At 40.1% G+C, this 22,016-nt stretch overlaps 1 protein-coding gene across 1 annotated transcript; it reads right to left on the bottom strand.

The window, feature by feature from the left end:
- Positions 1-16,655, bottom strand: UGDH (UDP-glucose 6-dehydrogenase). The gene is made up of 12 exons (XM_057371799.1): positions 16,444-16,655; positions 15,642-15,810; positions 13,277-13,378; positions 11,765-11,965; positions 11,468-11,665; positions 10,841-10,988; positions 9,438-9,532; positions 6,229-6,359; positions 5,402-5,535; positions 4,125-4,216; positions 3,926-4,036; positions 1-1,265 (listed from the first exon to the last, which is right to left on the bottom strand). The coding sequence occupies exons 2-12, from the start codon at positions 15,801-15,803 to the stop codon at positions 1,155-1,157; spliced, it is 1,485 nt and encodes a 494-aa protein (XP_057227782.1). The 5' UTR covers positions 15,804-15,810; positions 16,444-16,655; the 3' UTR covers positions 1-1,154.
- Positions 16,656-22,016: the final 5,361 nt, after the last annotated feature.

The following is a 22,016-nucleotide window of genomic DNA, read 5'->3' as shown; positions in this document are numbered from 1 at the left end:
TCTCATCTCAAGGATTTTAATAGCACTGGCCAATTGAGAATAATAAAAACAAGTAGAAACAAAGTAACAGTAAAGGCAAAAATATCAAGAGAACATTGGAAGTATTCATTCCTGCTAATTTAATGAGGTAGCAAGCTGATTTATGGGGCTGAATTTATTTTTAACCAYTTCTTCACAGCAGAGATTATTTTTTTGAAGATTCATTTAAAAAGCTGCTTTCAGATGGACTRTGTAAGCAGAAGGAAGAAAAAAGATAACCATCAGGTAACATTGAAGCAAATATTTATTTTCTACTTGGGCTGACACCAAATCAAGGTAATTCTGCTTAAGCTCAATGTTCAAACAAGCAGAATGCTGCTCTGCTGAAGACAGGTTGTGTTGCTGTAAGTTAGGGAATATTAGCCCCAGGAATCTGATTAAATCAAAAACATGTGGCTGCACATGGAATGTAGGCAAAACAACCAAAGAATGAAAACTGAAGATCTGCCAGTGGATCAGGTTGTAGCTGCTGTCCACTGGCACTAATTACACGATTGATGCCTGCAGAACTATCTGGTCTCCCAAAAGATGCAGTTATACTGCACCAGTGCCAATGGATCCCAACCAGGATTGGGGCATTATTGCTGAAGTCAGTTCTACCTTAGGGCTGGACCTAAAGCCTACCAATATACTTAAATCTTTTGACTTCAATGCCAGTTAGAGCATGTGCTAAGTGGGCAAAGAATCACCCCAAAAGAAAATGAAAAATTGGTGAGACCAATGTTCCAGTCTGTAGATCACAGTTTATATAGACTGATTACAGTCTATAACTGGACTAAGGTAAAAAGATATTCCATTTCTTTTCCTTTCCTATCACTTGAAATATTTAAAGTGCTGTTTAGGAACATTTCTGGAAGCAGAAATCTGCAGTTTGAAGGTAACTTTTCCATTCAAAAGATGATTCATTATTAAAAACAGGTTTGTACCATCATCAGTAACAAAAAAAAATTACTATAAAAATAGAGATTTGAAAATAGACTGAATTCACATGTACCAGGTACCATTTCTAGTGTAAAATTGGTTTAGTATATGAAAAATATATTTCCTTAAAAAAAGCATAGGCTTACAGTTATCACTAAGAAGATCCACAGAATTCCTTCRGTATCTATTAAACATTATACTCTAGGCTTTTTGACAGGTGGATCCTGCAGGCTGAATTTAGGAATTTCACATGAAGAAGCAAAAGGAATTCTTTTGGCTGACACCTTCTTCCCAATTGTTTCAATCTGAAAAAGAAAACACATTTAACTAGTGAGTGTGGCAAGCTAACCATCACATCAACCTATGAGTAATCTACAAAGAACAGATTTTSTGAACACTAGAGTAACACAAACCACAAAGCACAGTGTGGCCAAGGACCATTTCTGTGACTGGAGTTGCAAAGAGTTTGTTTAAAAAAACAAAACCAATCAGCCTTTCACAGGTGCTTGAWTTGCCTACTTAAAACTACATCTTGACATTTTGAACATTCATCTGCCTCACCTTCCATAGGACTAGCAATACAAACGCTATRAAATGTTTCTGAGTATTTGTAAAACGTGGGTTCAGACTCCTTTAAAAAAATTATACTAAATTAGCATAGAAATAGTTYTTTTCCCTCCATAATGTAGTAGGCTTTTGAATCAATGCAACTCTGAAAGGCTAAAGGCAGCCAACACAAGTGAAAKCATGTACAAAGCCAACACACACAAGCCAGGTATGGCAAAATTCAAGGAATAAGGCAAATTCCCCTGATTTCCAGGTCAGACTAAAGGAAACCACTAAGGACTTGTAGAGCTTGTAGAAGACAAAACACCAACTAGTAAGACAGTTCCAACACTCAGCAAATAAACAGAACTATAGTTTTCCTCTTAAGTAATACAATGCTCCAAAAGAAAAAATATTTAAATTATTCAATTTAAACAAAATTTTGATGAATATATTCTAGGCAGATATCTGAGTTAATGCTGAAGAGACTTGTTAAAACAGCCGCATCAACTGTATGTACTATATTTACCCATTAACAGCTTCAACTGCCTGGTTAAATGAATTTRTACAAGCTGATTCACAAACAAGCTAAGGAACTGTAGCTTAGACAGAGAAAAAATAAGAAGAGAGAAATCCTATAGCCATGATGAGAGTGAGCAAGGTATTCAGGAGTACAGGGAATGAGAAACAACTGAAATATGCGTCTGATCTGGTGTGTAGATATTTATTTTAAGGCATCTGGCTGAGATGCTTCTATCAGATTATTCTGATATTTGCTGATTTTAGCATTAGTTAAATTCTGTCTATGCTGAAAGTGCTTCAAGCCCTTCAGTTAAGGCTTACTTTGCTCTCCCTGCTTGAGACCTGAGCAAATTTTTTTTCTCAAATCAGAAATTATTTTTCTTAGAATCCCAGAGCTTTACATTAATTATTTCCTAATTAAGCCTTCACTGTGGAAACAGGTTACAATTGAAATGGTAGGTATGTTTAAAGTTATTTAAACTTGAGTTTAAAAAAAATTAAAACCACTCAAATTCATAGGTCTGGATTGTATACAATGGAATTGCTATTAGCATCAGSTTGTTCAGTGCAACAGCTTTTAACYAGGGAGGTTAAAAGACTAGGGCCCTCAAAACTTAAATTTTAGTACTGTCTGTTTAAGACAAAATTATTTTAATCGTTTTATACAGAGAATACAGGTCAATTGTTAAATGCCTCTGCAACGATAACTTGGATGACCAAGTGCATTCTAGACAGCAAACTCTCAACTGCTTAAAAATTCAACTAGAATTTCATAGAAGAAATGCAAAAGTACAGTCTCTGATCTAGAAAGTCTTTAAACCATGTAAGACTTCAGAAGAGAAATTGCTAGGAGTAGTATCACACAGATTACAATTTGATGTAGAATTTGCTATTAGTTTAGCAAAATATTTAGCTARAAGGTTAAGCATTTGCTTTTGGGTCCTCCCTCTGGTGTAAATAAACACTTGTTTTGATCTTCTGGCTGATCTTAATCATACACAAAGGACGAAAAAGACTCATCAGTCAACTCCTCCAGCCTCCCATGTAATACTTGAGCAATTCACTGACTACCTTCAGCTACGTGTTTGTATTCACTGCTTTCACTTCCAGCATCAGCATTTGTTATGCAAACCTCAGGGAGAAGAGTCCAAAACTTCACTTCRTAGTTTGTCCAAGTGAAGATCTCATTGGCTGATAAAAATTTGTTACCTACATTACATCTTGTCCAGTGTTTAAGTCTCATGTCTCCAGGAAACCTGGTTTTGTCTTTTGTGAGGAGCAAAAATGGTATGTACATCTTGTATCTACTTCTGCAGGAAGTGTGTTTTGCTATCCTGTTACTGTCAATTTCAAAAAGATTTTTTGGTGATATTTTAATAAGTGGGGGCTATGGCATAGGTTATAACACACAAACTCAGCCCTTCTGCTGGGTGATAGCAGCAAAGACTACAGGTCTGGAAGAAACAGTGAAGGGGCTGATTTTGGAGTCAAATATCCTGCCTAGAATAAATTCAGGCATGAAATTTAGCAGTTTTTCACATTTATCTAATTGTTCATTATTTCCCTGCTGCAAAGAAGGGCAGAATGTTAGATTTATGGTTGGACTSTATGATCCCAGAGGTTTTTCCAACCTAAATGATTTTAAGACAGGCTTATACTGTGGAATGTTGATGACATAGACTGATGTAGCTTCAACTTTAAAAGAGCATCAGTCTATGAAAGTAGTAAGGTAGTGGAGGAAGACAGCACTAGTGAACACTTAAGAAAAGACAGATTTACACTTAAATCCTCATCTGTAAAGGCTTTTTCCCCCTTGCCACTTAGTCACTGTAGAAGAAGAGCAAGAGGGAAGAGAATAGAAGGAATGAATCATAGGAAGCATCATCCAGCTGATTACCTGGAAGCCAATGACTTGCAGCTCATTGTGAAGATCATCTAGAACTCTCCTACCATCAAAGATAAATGCAGGTTTTAGCATTTTCTTATGAATACGTTCATAATCCAACTCCTGTAAAGATAATTAAACCAGATAGAATAAATAAGTAGCATAACATTCCGTCTTTTTTTCTTTAGTTTAAATGAAAGATAACACTTACCTTAAACATGTCCCATTCAGTGCAAATTACAAGGGCATGAGCTCCATCACAGGCTTCATAGGGATCTTTACTGATAGTGACCAATCGAGACACTGTAAAAGAACAAAAATAGTTTMATTCTGCACGTCTTTAGCATCAATCTGGCACCTTTCTGGCAAATGAGTCTCCTTCCTTGCCCTACACAAACAAGTAGTTTCAAGTCACTCACCTAGAGATATTTTCTACCGATATTTACCACATTGATTTTACTTATTTAACTGAAAGCAGCTCATACCTGGCATCTAAGTAGTCAGAGCACTTAAGTGTTTCAAGTCTAGCATTCAAATTTGATGTAAACAGTCAAGAACATCTCTAGAATTAGGAGGTACAATGGAGTGTTCCAGCTCTCACAAAGGTCACTGTCTGTACAATAGCAGCACATCAGTTTCTATTTAACTCTCAGTTCACACTAGAGAAGAGACACACTTGGCTCCTCAAGGGCTGCCTGAGCAGCTGCCTAGAGGACAGTCTCCCCTTTCATTCTAATTCAAGAGCTTGTCAAATAACGTATACCCTTCACTCTTCATCACAGCTCAGTCTGCTCCATTTTCTTCACCTCTARATGACTCATCTATTCTCCCCATCCACCAGCTCCATTCCCCACCTCCCCAGTAAAAAAAACTAAGTCCCAAATACCCCTTACCCCTCCCCAAGAAATTTCTAATCATAGATGATTTAAGTCTTCTTGAATGTAAGGGAACAAAGTAATTTGGAAGCAATAGAGGGAAGCGAGGATGCACAATAGAGCACTCCAGAATTATTTCTTTATTTCTATTTCAGATATGCAAAAAAGAACTAATACAGTTCTTTTAGTATAGTAGAACTAATACAGTTCTTTTAGTCAGATAGTACCTGTGGTGAGCCTTGTTAAAAGCTCGATGCATAGCTAAAAGCCGCTAACAGCCGTCTCACCACAAGTACCCAAGACACAAAGAAACTGTCRGAACAACTAGTCTCTCCTTCTGGACATTCTTCTTTCTTTTCCTTTTAATTATGCAGAGATAAAATTCTAGGCATCTTTTCAAATGAKTATTTATTGAAAGTATACAATAGTGAGTACTAGCATTTATCTATAAAAGCTGTGGGGAAAGGAAGAAGAGTGAGAGTAATCCTCTGAGCTATAACAATTTTCTAGTGRGTGCAACCAATGAAAATTAATTTGTAATATTTAAACAGATCCTAGATATACAGAGAACAGGGTGGGAAGAGGGGAATAAACTTTAAATGAGCRTTCTTACCTTGGTTACTGTCTGAGACACCCAGATGTGAGAGATCCAAGATGATTTGTTCCTTAGGTACTTTAGGGTCATAGATATGAAGCTTTGCTCCTTCATCCATTAAATATTTGCTAATGTAGATACTGGATGACTCTCTAAGGAAGAGAATCAATCAGTTAAAGAGCCAGGTGACATGTTCCAAGTAATGAAAGTCTTCGAGTATCATGATATACAATGCCAGAGTTTGTAATCTTTACATTAAATACCTTACTGGCAACCATGAGAGCAGGAAACCTGAAATCTTGAGGGATACCAAGGAGAACAATATGAAAAAGTCTGTATCTCTTTTGCTGAATCATGCAAGAGAGATAATAAGTGCTAGGCGTTCTATGGACCAAAATTATAAAGGCCTAGAGCTTRTAAGTCTTCCCCACAAACTGCAGTTGAAGAGTTGGATCAAGTTTAAGCTTTACAGGAAAAGAGAATTAATCACTTCAGGAAACCAAGCTGAAACAGCTTTTACAAAGCAATTTAGAGCTAGCTGCAAAAATGTTTGCATTCTTTTCTGTAGAGAATGGAAGGACCCTGTCAGAATCTATCTTTGCTTGTGCAAATTAATAAGGACTAAAATTATCTGCAACTTCTGCATGATTCAGGTCTCTTGTAGAGGTCAAGAATCAATCCTCACCCATTTAAGAAAGACTAATCCTCATTACAAACCAATTCAGTCACAAGAAACAAAGGGTTCCGTATCTGAGCTATTAATTCAGTTTAGTGAGGGGCATTAGCTGCATGGCCRGTGACAACTGTAGGGAATCCATGCTGGTGAACCAAACTTGCTTGCTTACCTTGTGTCACCAGTATCCTTTTTGAATGCAAACCCTAAAATAGCAATCTTCTTGTCAGTGACAGTATTAAACAAGCTGTCAATAATACGGGAAGCAAATCTTCTTCTCTGATAATCATTCATGTCTATTACCTGAAATGATACAAGACATGATGGTATAGAAGGGAGCCACTTTATTAACAGATTCTATTAACCATCAAACCAAACTACCCATATATAAATTTAATAGAGGCTTAAAAGAGAAAGCTAAGCATTTTACTCAGTATCATAAGCTATCCAAAGATAAATTTATTTAATTTAAGAAATTCTGAGATAAATCCTATTTAATGAGTGAATACTGATATACATATACATATCTTAATATGCATTATCTAGTTTAAAGGCTAGGATTTTTTTCAGGTTTTTTTTTTTTTAATTAAAACTTACTGCTTTCCATGTCTCTGCCTAGATTACAATTTCAATGTTAGGGTACTTGATGTCATATGGACTGCCAGACCTATGCTTTTTTATATGCCACGTGTAACAACTGTTTGAATATTTTTAGCCTTTTTAATCCACACTAACAGATGCTAATATGCAAAACTTGTGTAAATTAACCACACTTAGATGTCTCACTTTTGTTATTTTGTTATTACACAAAAGTGGGTTCAATCACTAAWTATTCCTGTGCTTTCCTCCAGCCTGCTTCACACTTGGTCTCCAGCCCTCATACAGAGAAGACACGGCGTCACTGGTTAAACACCTGAGGTAGGTTCCCCCACCTTATCAGTGTTCAAAGTGGATTGGAAAGAGCTACACAACCCTCTTGGTTTTGAAACTTTTAACCCAAATCAAGAATTAACAGGAGCAACCTACATAATATAAGGTATAAACTATTCAGTAGAAGGATATTGGTGAACCAGACTTATTTGAGGAACAAAAATAAAAGCAGTGAGATTTATGCAACTCAGCAGGGCAGTAACAGGCAACAAATGTACAGTTGGCAGGGCAAGAGGAAAGTTCTTTCCTTCTGTAGGTAAATTTTCAAGGAATTAAGATTTTGGTATTAGAGAGCCCTCCCCTCTACAAAGGCCAGAAAGAATAGAAATTAGGGTTCTGGAACTGCCCTGATCAGCATATGCTCCAGAATTTGCCTCTAGTCTGACCTCCCCCACTGCCAAGAGAGCAGTGCTCAGGCCACAAAGAAGGGGCTCATATAGCTGGTTATAAGAGTGCACATTACATGAGCAGTGTGAGCTGGGGCAGACAGACTTCTGCCAGATGACAACAGAGCTCTGAGGAAGCAGRAGGTGCAGCTAGGGGGTTGTAGTATGAGCATGGCATTTTACCTCACCCTAACTCTGCAGCAGSTGCTCTTACTATCCCATCTGTCCACAGCTTAATAAGCCATATAGAAACACTGCAAAGAACATTGCTCTTGAAAGAGACTAAGAGAGCATAAAAGCATCAAAAGCACTTGGACTGGTTTGTTTACAGTAACAATGCAAACTTAAAGGCTTTTGTTAGATAGACACCTCCAGACAGTGCAAACTAAGTGTTCCTATACCTTCCGGTTGCCAAGCTACCAAGTAGTCTGCATTTTGAGAAGGATCCTTGTGCTCTCACAGGATAGAACCAAACCCATTTGTTTCTTTCAAGACTATAATACAGTATTAACTTTTCCATATTCATCAGATTAGCAGTGCAGCAATATGGTTAGTTCCTGCAGCTCATGCTGCTCCAGGGACTGCCTGTTGTCTGCTTTCATCTTATAGTGAATAAAAGCAGTAGTTTCATCTTATAGTGAATAAAAGCAGTAGTTTCATGAAACAAATATCAGAACCTAAGGCTCCCCCTCTTCCCTACTGTGCCAATGCATCCAAGTCCTACACTGAACCAAACCTCTCCTGGATGCTTGCACAAGGTTCATGCAGTACATTAGTCTCACTTCACTGATGGGATGCAGGCCTCTCCACCATGGACTAGGCTATCCTAATGAAMTAAGTTTTTAAGGAAGATGTCAATCCAAACCTCTGAAGAGCAGACAGCATAAACCCATGTTTACCTTGTCCCAGGCAATTAATGTAAGAATTACAGTTGCAAGCAAGTAATTAGGCTGCTGACTAGATGGAGGTTAAACTCTCTGAACAGAGCATCAAGAGCCACGAGACATCACAGATAATGGAGGAAGCTGACAAAAGTCATAGCACTCAGAGATGGCAGAGTTTTACAGGCAGTTATGGGGGAATTAAGCGTGAGATCCAGTCAAACTTCAGACATTTGGAAGGAAGTATTAGGGACCTTTGGGGAAGAAAACCTTGCAAAGCCAACAAAGCCTAAGTAACAGCACCAACAGTACCATATATCCATGATGATCTTGATAATGATATAGTATTTGACTTCAGTACAAATGTGGACAACTGACCAAATGATGTAGTAGTAATTATGGGCAGGTTGTTTCTATGGCAGCAGACTGGGATGGAGAAGAGTGAAGGGAGTAATGGCTAGCCAAAACAAAGATCAAAAAAAGCAAAGCTGCTAATCAGGTAGGCAAATCACGTACTTGGTATTCTGGGGGCATCTGCAAAGCAACCTTATACTTGACCACCACAGACATATCAGGACAATAAACAAAAGGGTTTTTTTGACCATACCACACATCTCAAAGCTGCTTCTCATTCAAGACTGGGAAGAGAGATGAGGTGCTTCCACTGTTTAACAGGGAAATGCCTGCTAGTACAGACTGGGTATTACTGCTGCAATGGAGCTAGGCCTGAGAGCAATCCTATCTTCTCAWCCATTCCTAACACTAAACCAGGGAACAACAATAGCAACTATTTTATTTAAAAAACAAGATCTGCTGAGTTATTTCAGAACTGTAAAAGTATACCCTGAGGAAAAGATCACAAGTTTTGAATTCAAAGTGGACAGATACCCAACTGCAAGAGAAAGACAGGAGACACATGCTTGCACTTCATATTTTCTAGTGCTGCTTCTAGACAGCTTCTCAATACATTTGATCCAGTAACTTAATTTACCCCAAAAAAGCCTAGGCACCCACAAATACCAAATGCCAGAGAGCCCTAAAATGTAAAGATGATCAGCATTAAGGTATCTGCTCTTTAGAGTTGAAACACTGTTTATGAGTGCACAATGCTTAAAAGTGAAAGGCCTGAAAGCTAAGCATTAAAGAAACACCACCCTCTGAAAAAACTGGTGAAGAATTTGTACCTGCTGCCAGTAGCGAGCTACCTCAGGTAAATTCAGCGCCTCACAGAGGTACACTAAATTCAAGACATCCTTCTGAAAACAGCTACCTCCAAACCCTGAAAAAGAAAGCATTATTTTACAGGTGACTAAGGTACTGATCCAAGTTAATCTGTGGAATCAAGTTGCCAGAAACCACCGACATAGTAAGCATTATAATTTTTCCCAGTATTTCACTGCTAGCAAATGAAAAACCCTAAAAATCTCTTAAAATCCAACTCCTGGACYTCCTTCCTTTGTCAGTTACAGAGGGCTTAATTTTGCCTCAGGTTCCACTGAAATCAGTGGAAGTTTTAACATAGAAACCTGAACTTGTATGAGAAAAAGCAACTATGGGTTATTATTACAAATAYGTAGACAAGCTCCTGGGCCTGGTCTTCCCCCACCTCAAAATTTAGACTAATATTTCTCAAAACAAGTGTGTTAAGATTAGGTTCCTTCCTTTTACACCCCCAAATGGATATCTAATCATTGCCAAGAACCAAGGATCACCACAGCTGACCAAAGGAGAACTGAGACAATTAGAGGGATCCTTGAACCCAGAACTTTGCTCAGCAAGCAGAGTCCCAGAAACAACACACTAAAGGAGGAAATATAACAACCTAATAAATTATAACAACCTAACAGGAATTCTGGTAATGCCTTTGCTATCTACTTTTTACTCTTACATAGACTCTCTTACATAGGATGTAGGTTTTATTTAACAAGGTTATTTCAAAGTCACACTTTCTAGCATGAAACCATACAGACAGGCTTTAGTCTTGTTCTGAATTTTGAAAGTTTCATGTACTGATCACCRCTTTATCACATTTTTCTCCGTAAATCTAATCCAGAAATGACTGTATGTGGCACTTAGTGCCATGGCCTAGTTGACAAGGTATTGATTGGTCAAAGGTTGCACTCTTGGAGGTCTTTTCCAACCTAATGATTCTATGAATTCATCCTACAAATTAGAAGCTGCCATCACATATTCTGAGCTAGAGGTACTCCCTCCCTCAGACCACTGGCACCAATTCCCAAACAAAACTGAAGCAGTTGCAATTGGGAAGATGTCTTGGAGAGCACTGTCATTGGTGACGCTTCAGAAAAATAAAGTCACAGCTTTTCTTTCCAGTGTCACAGACAGGATAAACCATGCACTCTGAACTCTCCAGTTTCAGGCTGCTGGGCCTAGAGCAACTTCAGTCCTACATATTTTACAAGAAAAATGGATATATACTAGCACTCTACAGCAATATCTCCATAYATTAAGCACTTCTAATGCTGTAGAAGATTTTAGAGAATCAGATTACTTACTTCAAAACACGACTATTGCACTACTAAACAGAAGCCCGAGGTGGGTAAGAAAGGAAGATTTTTTCATTTACCAACACTGGCTTTGAGAAATTTATTTCCAATTCTTTGGTCGGTTCCAATAGCTCTTGCTACTTCTTCAACATCTGCTCCTGTAGCTTCACAYAGAGCACTAATTGAGTTAATGCTGCTGATTCTTTGGGCAAGGAAAGCATTAGCTGCCTGTAAATAAAAAGCATAGTAAAGAATTTAACTTTTCCAGAAACCAAGATGTTCACAGACCAAAGGAAGTTGCTACTGAAAGGATAATTTTATCTACACAACTCTGTTGACATACAAAATGGTAACATAAATAGTTTAATACATAGATGCCAGTTAATGGGATTTAAGCAAAACAAGATAATGCTTAACTTGCAGAGCTTGAACCATTTTATGATGCTAATCAGCTTCTGCAGCACTGGAGGTTTRCTCTTAGCAATTAATAACAGCAATAAAAGTAAGAAAAGTTCTTTATGGAAAGTTGGTATCTACTWACTAGGTCATGTGAGAACTGGAAAAAATCAATAGCCTTGAACATACATATTGGGTCCTCTCAACCTCACCTGTCTTTCCTAGCTGCATCACTCAGTGTCAACAAAATTCTGCTTCTGAGCTTTGTCTCACACCCTTTGCTCACTGTAGACCACAGCAGTAACACTAACCAGTTTAGAAAGTTCTGATGACCAGGTATTGGTTGTGAGGATTTTTTCTTTGGGCACCCAGTGCTCATAAACAGCACAAAGAGCACGGACAGCCTTCTGTCCCTCTGGAGAGTCATCTCCACCAATAAGCACTCTGTCCGGGTTCTTCAGGTCCTTGATGGCTGTTCCTTCGGCAAGGAACTCTGGGTTAGACAGCACCTACAGGCACAGAAAAAAAAAACAACAAAACCAAACCAACAAATAAAAGCCAAAAGTAACAGCCAGCCTTTAAATACATAACACAAAGATTATGTTTACCTGCAAATCCAAGTTAGGCTTAGTATTAGCATCAAATATTCGACGAATACTCTCTGCAGCACGTACTGGAACTGTGCTTTTCTCAGTGACAATTTTATAGCCATTTGAATTCTGTACAATTCTTCTAGCACAAGCTTCAATGTATTTCAGATCAGCTGCTCGGCCTTTTCCCATCCCATAGGTCTTCGTTGGTGTATTAACCTAATTACAAATACACGAAAGTTGAAATGTTACAGGTGTTAARAGGCAAAGTGAAATTTTCAAGACTGATGGACATTTTCCTTCTCAGAGAAAGGAAAATGTTTCTACCTCAGAATTACTCTGGCTATCATACCAGATGAACAGCTATTAGCTGTCTCAATTACTCATTTTGTTTTCTATGGAAAGCTCACTGGCCCCTATTCAAATAGGATTTAAACAGAGCAATTCATAGCAGCTCTGCAGGCTTTGGTGAAACATAATCCTGTTTTTAGAAACACCAGTAATTTGTTCATGATTATGGCCAGCCACTTTTTGTTACCTGTCCCACACTTGGAGTGCAAATGCTCACTTAAGAATCTTGCCGCCCAGTGAGGCAACTACAGTTTAAGCTCACTTTACAATGAAACCTAAGTTTTGTGTGTACTGATGTATACAGAAAAGGCAACATGAGAGAAAACACGTCTTTTAGATTAAGACAGAGGGTCCTTTTCATTACAAATGGGAAGAYGAAATGGCAACAACCCATAAAACACAACAGCTTATTTTCAACCAAGGACAGGTGGCAATATATGGGMTGTATTAGTGGCAGTCATCCAGCCACATAACATTCATTTCAGACTTAATGAATGAAGGAAAATACTATCAGAAAGTGCTGCATACTACAGTGCCCTAACAAAGAGGAACTATCAAGAAAAAAACAACTTTGACAGAAAAAAACGCAGCTATGGCCTACCAAGCCAAATAGCAATCAGTTCTTTTGGATTCTGCAGTAGTAACAACCTCTAGATTACAAAAGGTTCATCTTTGACTGAATCCTCTTTCTAGTGGTGTCAACAGCTTTGAAATATTAAAGCCATCCCCTTTTCCATTAATACACTATTTTTAAAAGCTTCTAGAATAAGGTCATCTTTGTAACTGAACAACCAGCATATGATTTTGCATACCTGTCTAGGAATTTTATCAGTATTATCAAGGTTCCATAGATTTCAGCAGTACACTGCAATGACAGAGATGCACCACATTCTGCTCTAGGACTTCATACACCTAACCAAGTTAAACACCAACATAATCATTTGGACTTAGAACCTGTTCATTTATCAAAGGTGYTACTGGCTATAAGAACAAATAAAAAGCTTACTTAACACTTTYCCCACAGTTCACAGAAAGACAAGAAGAAACCTGTGGCACAATGACATTAATCTCCTAACTGAATCTACATGACAAAACAAAAGCATTTTCCGTAAAATAAACTATTTTRTAAGAAAAAGAAAGAAAAAGATCAACACAACCACCTTCTCCCCCTAAACTTACAGAAATAAATACAAGATCAGCTTCTCTAATGGCATCATCAATACTGGTGGAAAAGAAGAGGTTTTTTCCTCGACAGGATTCTACTACTTCTTGTAACCCTGGCTGAAAAAAAAGCAGAAAAAACCCAGTTAAGGTTAATGCATTTAAAATAACAGCAGACTCAATGCCTAAACATCACACTATTTCAGACACAAAGATTTTCTTTTGCCCTCATCAGTGCAGCACGTTTTCAGTCTGACAGAAGTAAAGCTTCTGAAGATTTACACAGTGAAAAAGTTAAGCTCTTATTCAAAAGACTCAGAATGCTGTCTTGAAACTTTCAGCCATACTGAATTGCTATTTGTATAGCCAGAGTTTAGCCCTCAGTTATTCCTGTGTTCAGGTCTACTGCCATGACAAGCACTTAAAGAAATACCTGCGGAGTGATTTTAATTAGATTCAAGAAGACTTGCCATAKTCCCTAGGCTTCAAACAAAAAGAGGTGGTCCTAATTCTTCTCCCTCTTTYCATGATCTGCCCAACATCAGATCTAAAACTGATTCAGCACAAAAGACACCCCACAAAGAAGTCTTCCACCAAGCAAGCAAACCCAGATCCAGTRAAAGGCAGCAGAGACACACAGGAGATCAAGACCACGCCTTCTAGCAACCACTCACCCTTGGGCCAGATTAAACTTATCGTGGCACCACTCCTCAGTGTGGAAGAATCACAACACCCATGAATCATCTTTTTCCAGAGACACATACTGTGCTGTAACACTTTCCCTKCCCTTAACACTGCTACTCAGACAAGAGACACAGAAGGTCACATATACATGAGCAATCCTTTGTAATAGAATGGTCTAAAAAAATTTAACCAGATATAATTGTCATAGACAAAAGAAGATTTTTCTTTTTGTTTGAATAGTCAGTCATACACTTTCACATGGCAATCAAAGCTCCAACCTGAGACACCTATTATGACATTAGATATTTGAGTAAATGCCAGAAAGGCAAAGGTTCACCAGATGGAGAAAAGAAAAYGACACAGAAGCTTTCTTATTCAAGACAATTTTACTGTTTAACTTTAATCAAATACCACCTATTTAGAAGAAAAACAAAGGTCAGAACAGGCACAATAACATGCAGTACAACCCACCAAATGTTCCAACTATGGTCTTACAATGGGATGTAAACAGAAAGACAGCCCCATAGACAATTTCTGACACGRAAAAGAAAAAACCCAAACCAAAAAAATACAAAAACCTCTCTGTGCAATGACTCAATTTTACAACTGTGTGARCTAACTCTTGGCAGTTTTTATACATTCTTTGTAAGTAAAGGACGCCATTCCAGGAAACAGATGTTACAAATTCAGGGTTTTAAAAAAAAAAAAAAAAAACATGCCAAGACTAACTCTACTTTAGCTTATACAGTCTAAATGTTAAAACAAAGTACTTGCTTCCATAATCTTTATTCATGTGTCACCTGCTAATCTGAACATTATGCACATTTTCTTCTGAATTTATATGACAAAGGAGGTCTATTCACCTTCACTTAGTCACAGTATMGCTTTGGTTTTAAGAAGGAAAAGGACTTCTTATAGCAAAAGAGCAACTGTTAGTACCAGGCAGATGCCTTGTCTTTGAGAGATGAGTGAAGGTTAAGTATTCACTCCTATTAAAGAAYTCAAATCTATCAAAACTGTATTTCATGAAAGAGTGAAAGAAAGAAAAAGAGACCTGTTATTTGATGAAGAAAAAGAATGGAAAACAATAAAGCCTAAGAGAAGCAAGCTAGAAAAATGCTTTATATATTTTCAAATTAAAGTAATTCTSTAATGAAGGAGGGACAGTGTGGTACGTGTATTTGGTGTAGTCTTCCCAGGTCAAATTGAAAGTTTATGGTACAACTGAATCAGAAACATGACTGTCCCCATCTTTCCACGTAGTTAAAGCTGGGCAACACAGATTGGATTTAGGAATATTCACAATGTGAATAAAGCTTACAGCTCATATTACACATTTCTACTGTGCTACAACACAGCAGGTAATATCTGCAAGTGAGCAAGAGGCCTATGTTCAAACCAGGTCCCAAAACAAAGTCAGCAGGATTTAGTACAATTCACTATATATAGAATTATATTTTCCTTATTAGGCCCTTCATACAATCATTAATACCCATCTGCATCAGCTGCATTAAGTTATTTCAAAATCTGGTTTAATGAGTTGCAGTGACAAGCAGCTGTTCCAGAATACTCTTTTTGAAGGGCATCACCGATGTGCTAAGCTTGACAAGCTTCAGAAATGGTCTATGGGGAAATGCCATGTGGTGGGTGGCAAGCAAAGGCAACACTGGCTGGAAGAAGAGACAACAGTGATGTTTACCTCGTAGATTGGGAGCGTATCTGAATTCCAGGCATTGATTCTGGCCTCATTGACATCCACAACAGTAACTTTGATACCGGGGCACATTTGCGCAATAACACTACAAGTTGGCCCACCAACATAACCAGCACCAATGCAGCAAATCTTCTTAATTTCAAACATGATTGCTCTAGTAAGAGGGGRAAATGGAAAACCAGGAGTTACAAAKTAAAATTCCAACAATTCAAGGAAAACAGAGTATTAGTGATTTCAGATTTTATTATGTGTGGCCCACAGAACCGTTTTTTTACGGCTGCTCTCTTGAAATGAACCGCTACTCCTCTCTCCAGSCCGGGAAGGATTTGGAGCCTGCCCCTCTCCGGAGCGCCAGCATACACAGACCACCAAGGAAGCCTTTCTGCTGTCGCTTTGCGTCCTGACACCCCAACCACCATCCTCGATCAGAGGAATTGCTGATGCCACGGCAGTCTCGGGCACGAGCAGCGACCGCCGCGGCAGACAGCGCTCGGCCCAAGCTGCGGCAACAACCGCGCCGGGACCCCGGGCCGCGCCCTGCCCGTGGAGCCCCTCGGCCGGGAAAGGGAGGCCGCAGCTCCCGCCTCCTCCCCGAAAAAGGGTGCGGGCCCAGCTGACCGCGCTYCCCCCGGGCCGCGCCGATCCCGCGGGCTCCATCCCCGGGAGCGCAGCGGGAAGGGAGCGGCTCCCCGGCCGCGCCCCGGCCTCGCACTCTGGGGGAAGGGCCCCCCAGGACGGCAGCGGGGGTACTGGCTGCCGCCACCGCAGCCGCAGCACGGAGACTTACCGCGGGCAGACAGGCGCGGTCCGGCCCCGGCGCCGYGGATCGAGCGGGAACGCTGCGGCGGGGATGCTCGAGGAGGATGCGCGCCCAGCTCAACGCGAGGCTCCGCCGTGAGGGGAGCGGCAGCCGCGGCGCTCGCTATTTAAAGGGCCGCGGCGGGCCCGAGGCGGCCGCTTCATGGCGAGGGCGCCGAGCGAGGACGTCCCCCCTCCTCCTTCTCCCGGGGGCGGAGAACGGCGCCGGCCCGCCCGCCGCGGGGCTGGCGAATGGCCGTGGGACACCTCGAACAGGCGCGGCCCGGCCCGGCCCCGSCAGRGCGCGGGTGGCTGAGGGGCCGCGGGGACCCCGGGCACGGCTGGGAGCTCCGGGCCTGGGTGYGGCTGGGCCGCTGAACTGCGCTTGTCTTCTGCCTCTGGGTATTTTTGCAAGAGAACTTAATTGTGGTGGTTGAGTATGCAGGTGAATAATTTTTTTGTCCTTCAGATATGGTTACTGTGAAGGAGAGAATGTGGTGTTCATTGTCTCTCCGGTGCCGTAGCACCGTCTCAACAAACACAAGCGAAGAGGAACGTGAATGGTTTACAGTAAAGTACAGCGTTTAAAGTCTAGGCTGCGAACGTTGCCCGGAGGAAAAAATAAAACGAGTTTGTACTCTCTTGCCCTTGTGATTTGGGCACTGCCCAGGGACCGCTTGCCTAACAGTATTAAAGTTCTCAGATACTGCTCTTACCTTTTATGTAAACATGGTATGATATTAGTATACTGCATCTGAGCAGAAATAGTGAGAAATCTGCAGCCTATTCTTCTCCAGTACATCTAAGTTCACTTACACTGCCTCTCTTTGAAGCTGGGTGGTGCAGGGTTTGCTCCATCTGCAATATTGTAGTGATTTATGATTTAAAAAGATTACAATTTCTCTGTTGAATGTTGCTAGACTAGGTGGATAATACATGTATGGTCCTTTTAAAGTGACTAAAGAATTGCCTCATTCTTACACGGCATTTTCATCCATAGCTGTTAAAATGTATATTTTTAAAGTGGAATCATTATTTCTGTTTTCTATTGTGCCCTGTTAYTACTTTGGAGGATCTGGTCTTTCCCTAGAAGAATCTCTACCTTTTTGAGTAAGTACATACTATAATCACAGGTCCTTTAGAAATGCCTGTCAAATATCTGTGTGTTTCTACAGAAAGAGCCTACTGAGGTTTKCAGTCATTGCAGGATCCTGGCAGAGTCGACGTGTTGGCCAAAGAACCGCCTGGCAGAGGCGCAGAGTTCACTGTGTTTATTCTGAAGTAAAAACTAGTCATACCTTTTCTCATTGCTTGTTGCCACAGATGTCTGAGTTTTGAACACATCTGGTTTGTGTTGTTTTTTTGTTTGGTTTTCTTTTTCCCCAGGGAAACCCAAGCAAATAGAAGCTCAGTGAGTGACTCAGAAGTCAGTCTCACCTATACCATCCTTTTCAAACCCTGGTCTATCTCCTTAGGTCTCAGAATAGCCATGAATGCATACATTCTTACTGCAAGAATGTTACCTAGTCCCTTAGTACCAGCCAGAGGMAAATCCACTTTAGGTCTTTTAAGAGATCCCCTGAGGCTCTTGTAAGTGTGCGTAGTGTGTGCCTGGCACACAAGGAGTATATTTTCTAGAAACGGGAGGGGTACAGTGGTTGTGTGCAACATTTGTGTGAGAAGGGCTTCCTTCTCTGCCTGCTGGTCTATGTGTGGGTAGGTAGTAGTTCATTAGAGTCAGCTGATACCTCCCAGTTACTGAGTTTGCCAAGAATGAAGCGAGAGCTTSAGAGTCTTCCTCAGCTGGGAGAGTTCAGACATACTAAGGAGAGCACTGTGTCCTATAAGGATTATAAAGAAACATATCCCTCCACCTGCAACTATGCTACTTTGCCAAGGAGCTTCGAAGGGAGTATTTTTTGCATCTGGTAATCAAGACCTTTTCCTGGGAGGAGAAAGGTTTGGGTTCTAGTGTGTTATTTGAGAGCTGTTTCAAATCTCAAAAAGGCCCTTGCAACAGGCAATGGATCCCAGTCCCTTTTCTCATGGCAAAGGACCTTCTCTGTCAGGTAGTCACACTCCTGCTRGGATGTGGATCTCAAATTCTCTCTTGCAAACAGCTCAACTTAACCGGAAAGGTTAGACTGCATGATCTGGGAGGTCTTTTCCAACCGAAATGATTCTGTGAAAGGATGATGAGGGCTGCTATTGTTTCCTTGTAGTCTGTATTCTGGTGATGAGGGCGCTGTGGGCAGATTAAAAAATGCAAGGCTCAAAGGCATTTCAATGAAAATGGTATGAAGTTTGGGTCTCCTCTCTTCTTACAGCAAAAATTCTGAATTACTGGGTGGGATCTTTGTGGTTTTTCCATTCAGGCAAACCCATCATTTACCAGAATTTTTTACAGCAGTGCAAAGAGGCAAGAAAGCTTACGTAAGGCTGGTGCAAAGCAGGTGAGGCTGGTCGACTCCTGGCTGTTTTTTTTAAATAGAAGTTGTGAGTTCTGCTCCAGTTTTTGAAGGCTCAGTGTAGACTGTGAATTCTTTTGCAGTGCAGGATAAAKAACCTAAATAACAGGAGGGATGGGATTTCAGGTATGTTTTTCTTTGGCAATTGACTCCAGGGTCAGGTAGATCCATCTTCTGGCATACTTGGGAGTGGGTTTGAAGCCACACTTCTGCCTTTCCAGAAACCACTGAATGAAGGGTGATCTGAATGCCACAGGAGGGTGGAGGGGCCACTCTTCACCTCCCATGTACAAGCTGTTCCATTATACAAGGGAGAAATCATGATTTATAAAGGATTTGGGGGATGAGGGGAAGGAGAGGGAAGACAAAGAGCCAAGTGCATGATTGCATAATCTCGTGGCTGGCACCCTGATGTTGGAGGTKAGAGGAAAAGCCAGCAAGGAACCCTGGAAATTAAAGAAGAATTCTATCTGGGGAGTGTTGAACATCAGACTGATCACCAAKCTGATTTAGCTGATCATTAACTAAAAGCAGCTGTGTTTGTGTAATGTTTCTGAAACTAACATCTGACACAGATTCAACAACCACCATTTTCTGTCAAGCCTTTCTTTAACTTTTGACACAGCATGAGTGGGAGACAACCCCACCTGTAACCAGGAAATCTGAGGTACTCGGCAACAGTCCCAGGCTGAGGCACAAAAGTGCCCAGAAGACCAGTTGGATCAGTACTTGAATYCATGCTTTGTATTTTATAACGCTAAGAGGAAGGAAGGAAGAAAATGCAGCTAGAGATTATTCAGGATGTKAGGGACTGGGCATGCGTGTTGAAAAGGCTCCAACAGCTGCATAAAGCAACCATCTGCCATTTTTGAATGCAGGCAGACAAGAACCTGAGCTCTGAGTATGCTCAGAACCAACATTATGTTACTACCAGAGACATTTTCTGCCTGGCATGTCCTGACTTACGCCCTCTCATCTCCACCTCTTGGCTCACCAGAATTTTGACACTGTTTGCCCAAACAACTTATGATTAATACAATTTTTTTTTTTTTTTGGTGACAGCCAGCATCTCAAACTGCAATTATTGGTAATATTTGTTGCAAAATACAGTGAGTTTCTGGTCAGGTTCAACATGACTATTCGCATATGGCATGGAGCATCTGTACAGTAACTTCATCAGGACTCATGTACAATATTGCTATATAAATAAAACCCCAAAGCCATGCAGGATTAAAACTTTTAAAAGCTGGAGGAAGGCCACCCTGAAAATTCTGACGAGGATATCCTGTCAAATCCCATTCTTTAAGTTACTGCACAACATTTTGTTTTCCAATATATGACCTTCCTCTAATTAGATTATTTAAAGCTCTCAGTATACACAGAAATGATACACACTTCCTTCCAGGCCTTATCTGTTGTTTTGTAAATGTCTCTTTTTTGTAAATGTCTCATTCTCTTGGGATGTTTTTCATGGAAACCATACACTTCATAGCAGACATCAAAGGTATTCCTTCAGAAGCAGTGCTGTGGGCAGTTCTGCTTTTCTGAACATGGGGCATACCACAGCTCACACTAGGAGAGCCATTTCAGGCTGACAGCCATCTCAGTGAAACAGTAAGGAAACATTAAATGCTAATACTAATGCAAYGGAAGTAAGAGCAGCCAGATGAGGCACTGCTTTCCATCATTGCCCCTTTGGAGAGAAGCTCTTGTAGCATTCCTTCTTTAAAGGGTTTTACTCAGCTGAGCTGTCCCATTGCCTTAACAGTTGTTTGCAAAAAATAAGGTCAAGATTTGATCTGTTCTCACAGTATGGCTAAAAGCTGATTTGGCTTAATCTTTTCCCCTTACATACTGAAGCCCAACACAAGCATGCAGCAGGAGGGGTGTCAGAGACAAGATACATTTGTGATTCAAATTGCATAATATTCGATGAAGTGGGGGAATGATTATTTAGGTTTTCGCTTTCAGACAAGGCTGCATGAAATCACTATGGGAGTTGAAGAAACCAKATTTTTACTCATCATCACAAGAAAGCAGATTTTGATGCATTACATGCAGTGTTTGGTGCCTGTGGAGGCTTCTTTGGGTTGATTTCTTGCTAATCATATTCATCTTATCATTCATCATTTCAAGTTCTTCCCTACACTGAACTACACCTTTTTAAAGATTTGCTTTTTATATCAAACCAATGGCTGTGACCTTCAGAATGTTATACTTAATGGAATATTTTGCTGCAATGATTTATTTTATTTCTCCCAAACACCTTATGTAGGATAATTTTTTTCAGGTTTTGCGGCAGTTATATTGAATTACCTGGTGATCTTTAACAGCTAGGCCTACCACAGGTCCATTCAACGTGAATTTAGATTTGTGGCAATTTCCTTTCTGCACCACTTTTCTCACTAGCCATTTGCATCCCTGGCAAATATTTTAACAAGCGTACTTAAAAGGAAAGTTTAGCTTTAGTTTTAGGGGTTATTTATAATCTCATGTTCAAGTAAAAGGGTAAGTCTTGATGAGCAGACATTAATGATCTCTGATTAAGATCTTGTATCTTCTAGATTGACTCAAATGCCTAAAACATTTGTTACTATTATTATTATTATTATTATTATTATTAATTATTTCTGATTCTCTGGTATTTATTGCCAGTCTCTCTGTATAGCTCTGTATTATTTTAAACCCTAATGCTCCCCTGGTTCTCCTTGTCTTCCTCAGATTAAAACAGGAATCCCTAATGAAGGATCTGAGTTGCCGTTGAGGCAGTGCTCAGAATTTTGTACTCTGCTGGAGTGCTCTGCACTTCATAGGAACAGTGAGGAAGCAGCAGGTCTGTACTATCCCATGCACTCCTTAGCTCCATTGTAACATCTTCCTTCCTCAGGGCAGSTCTCAGTCCAACACTGCCAAGACTGAGAAAACAGACTGCAAATCACAAAGTAGTAGGATTTGATCTAAACCAAAATAACATAATAAGCATATTTGTCATTACTTTTCTTACTGTATATTATTTCTAACTTCCTAGGCTGCATAATTATTTTGAAGAGCAAAAGGGAGACAGCCATGTTGGTCATCAGGATACCTCAAACCC

Source organism: Malurus melanocephalus, unplaced genomic scaffold (genome assembly GCF_030028575.1).
Source record: "Malurus melanocephalus ecotype Western Australia unplaced genomic scaffold, MMel_1.1 scaffold_157, whole genome shotgun sequence".
Lineage (NCBI taxonomy): Eukaryota > Metazoa > Chordata > Aves > Passeriformes > Maluridae > Malurus > Malurus melanocephalus.
Note: the sequence above shows the minus strand (reverse complement) of the source record. Positions and strands in the feature narration are given on the sequence as shown.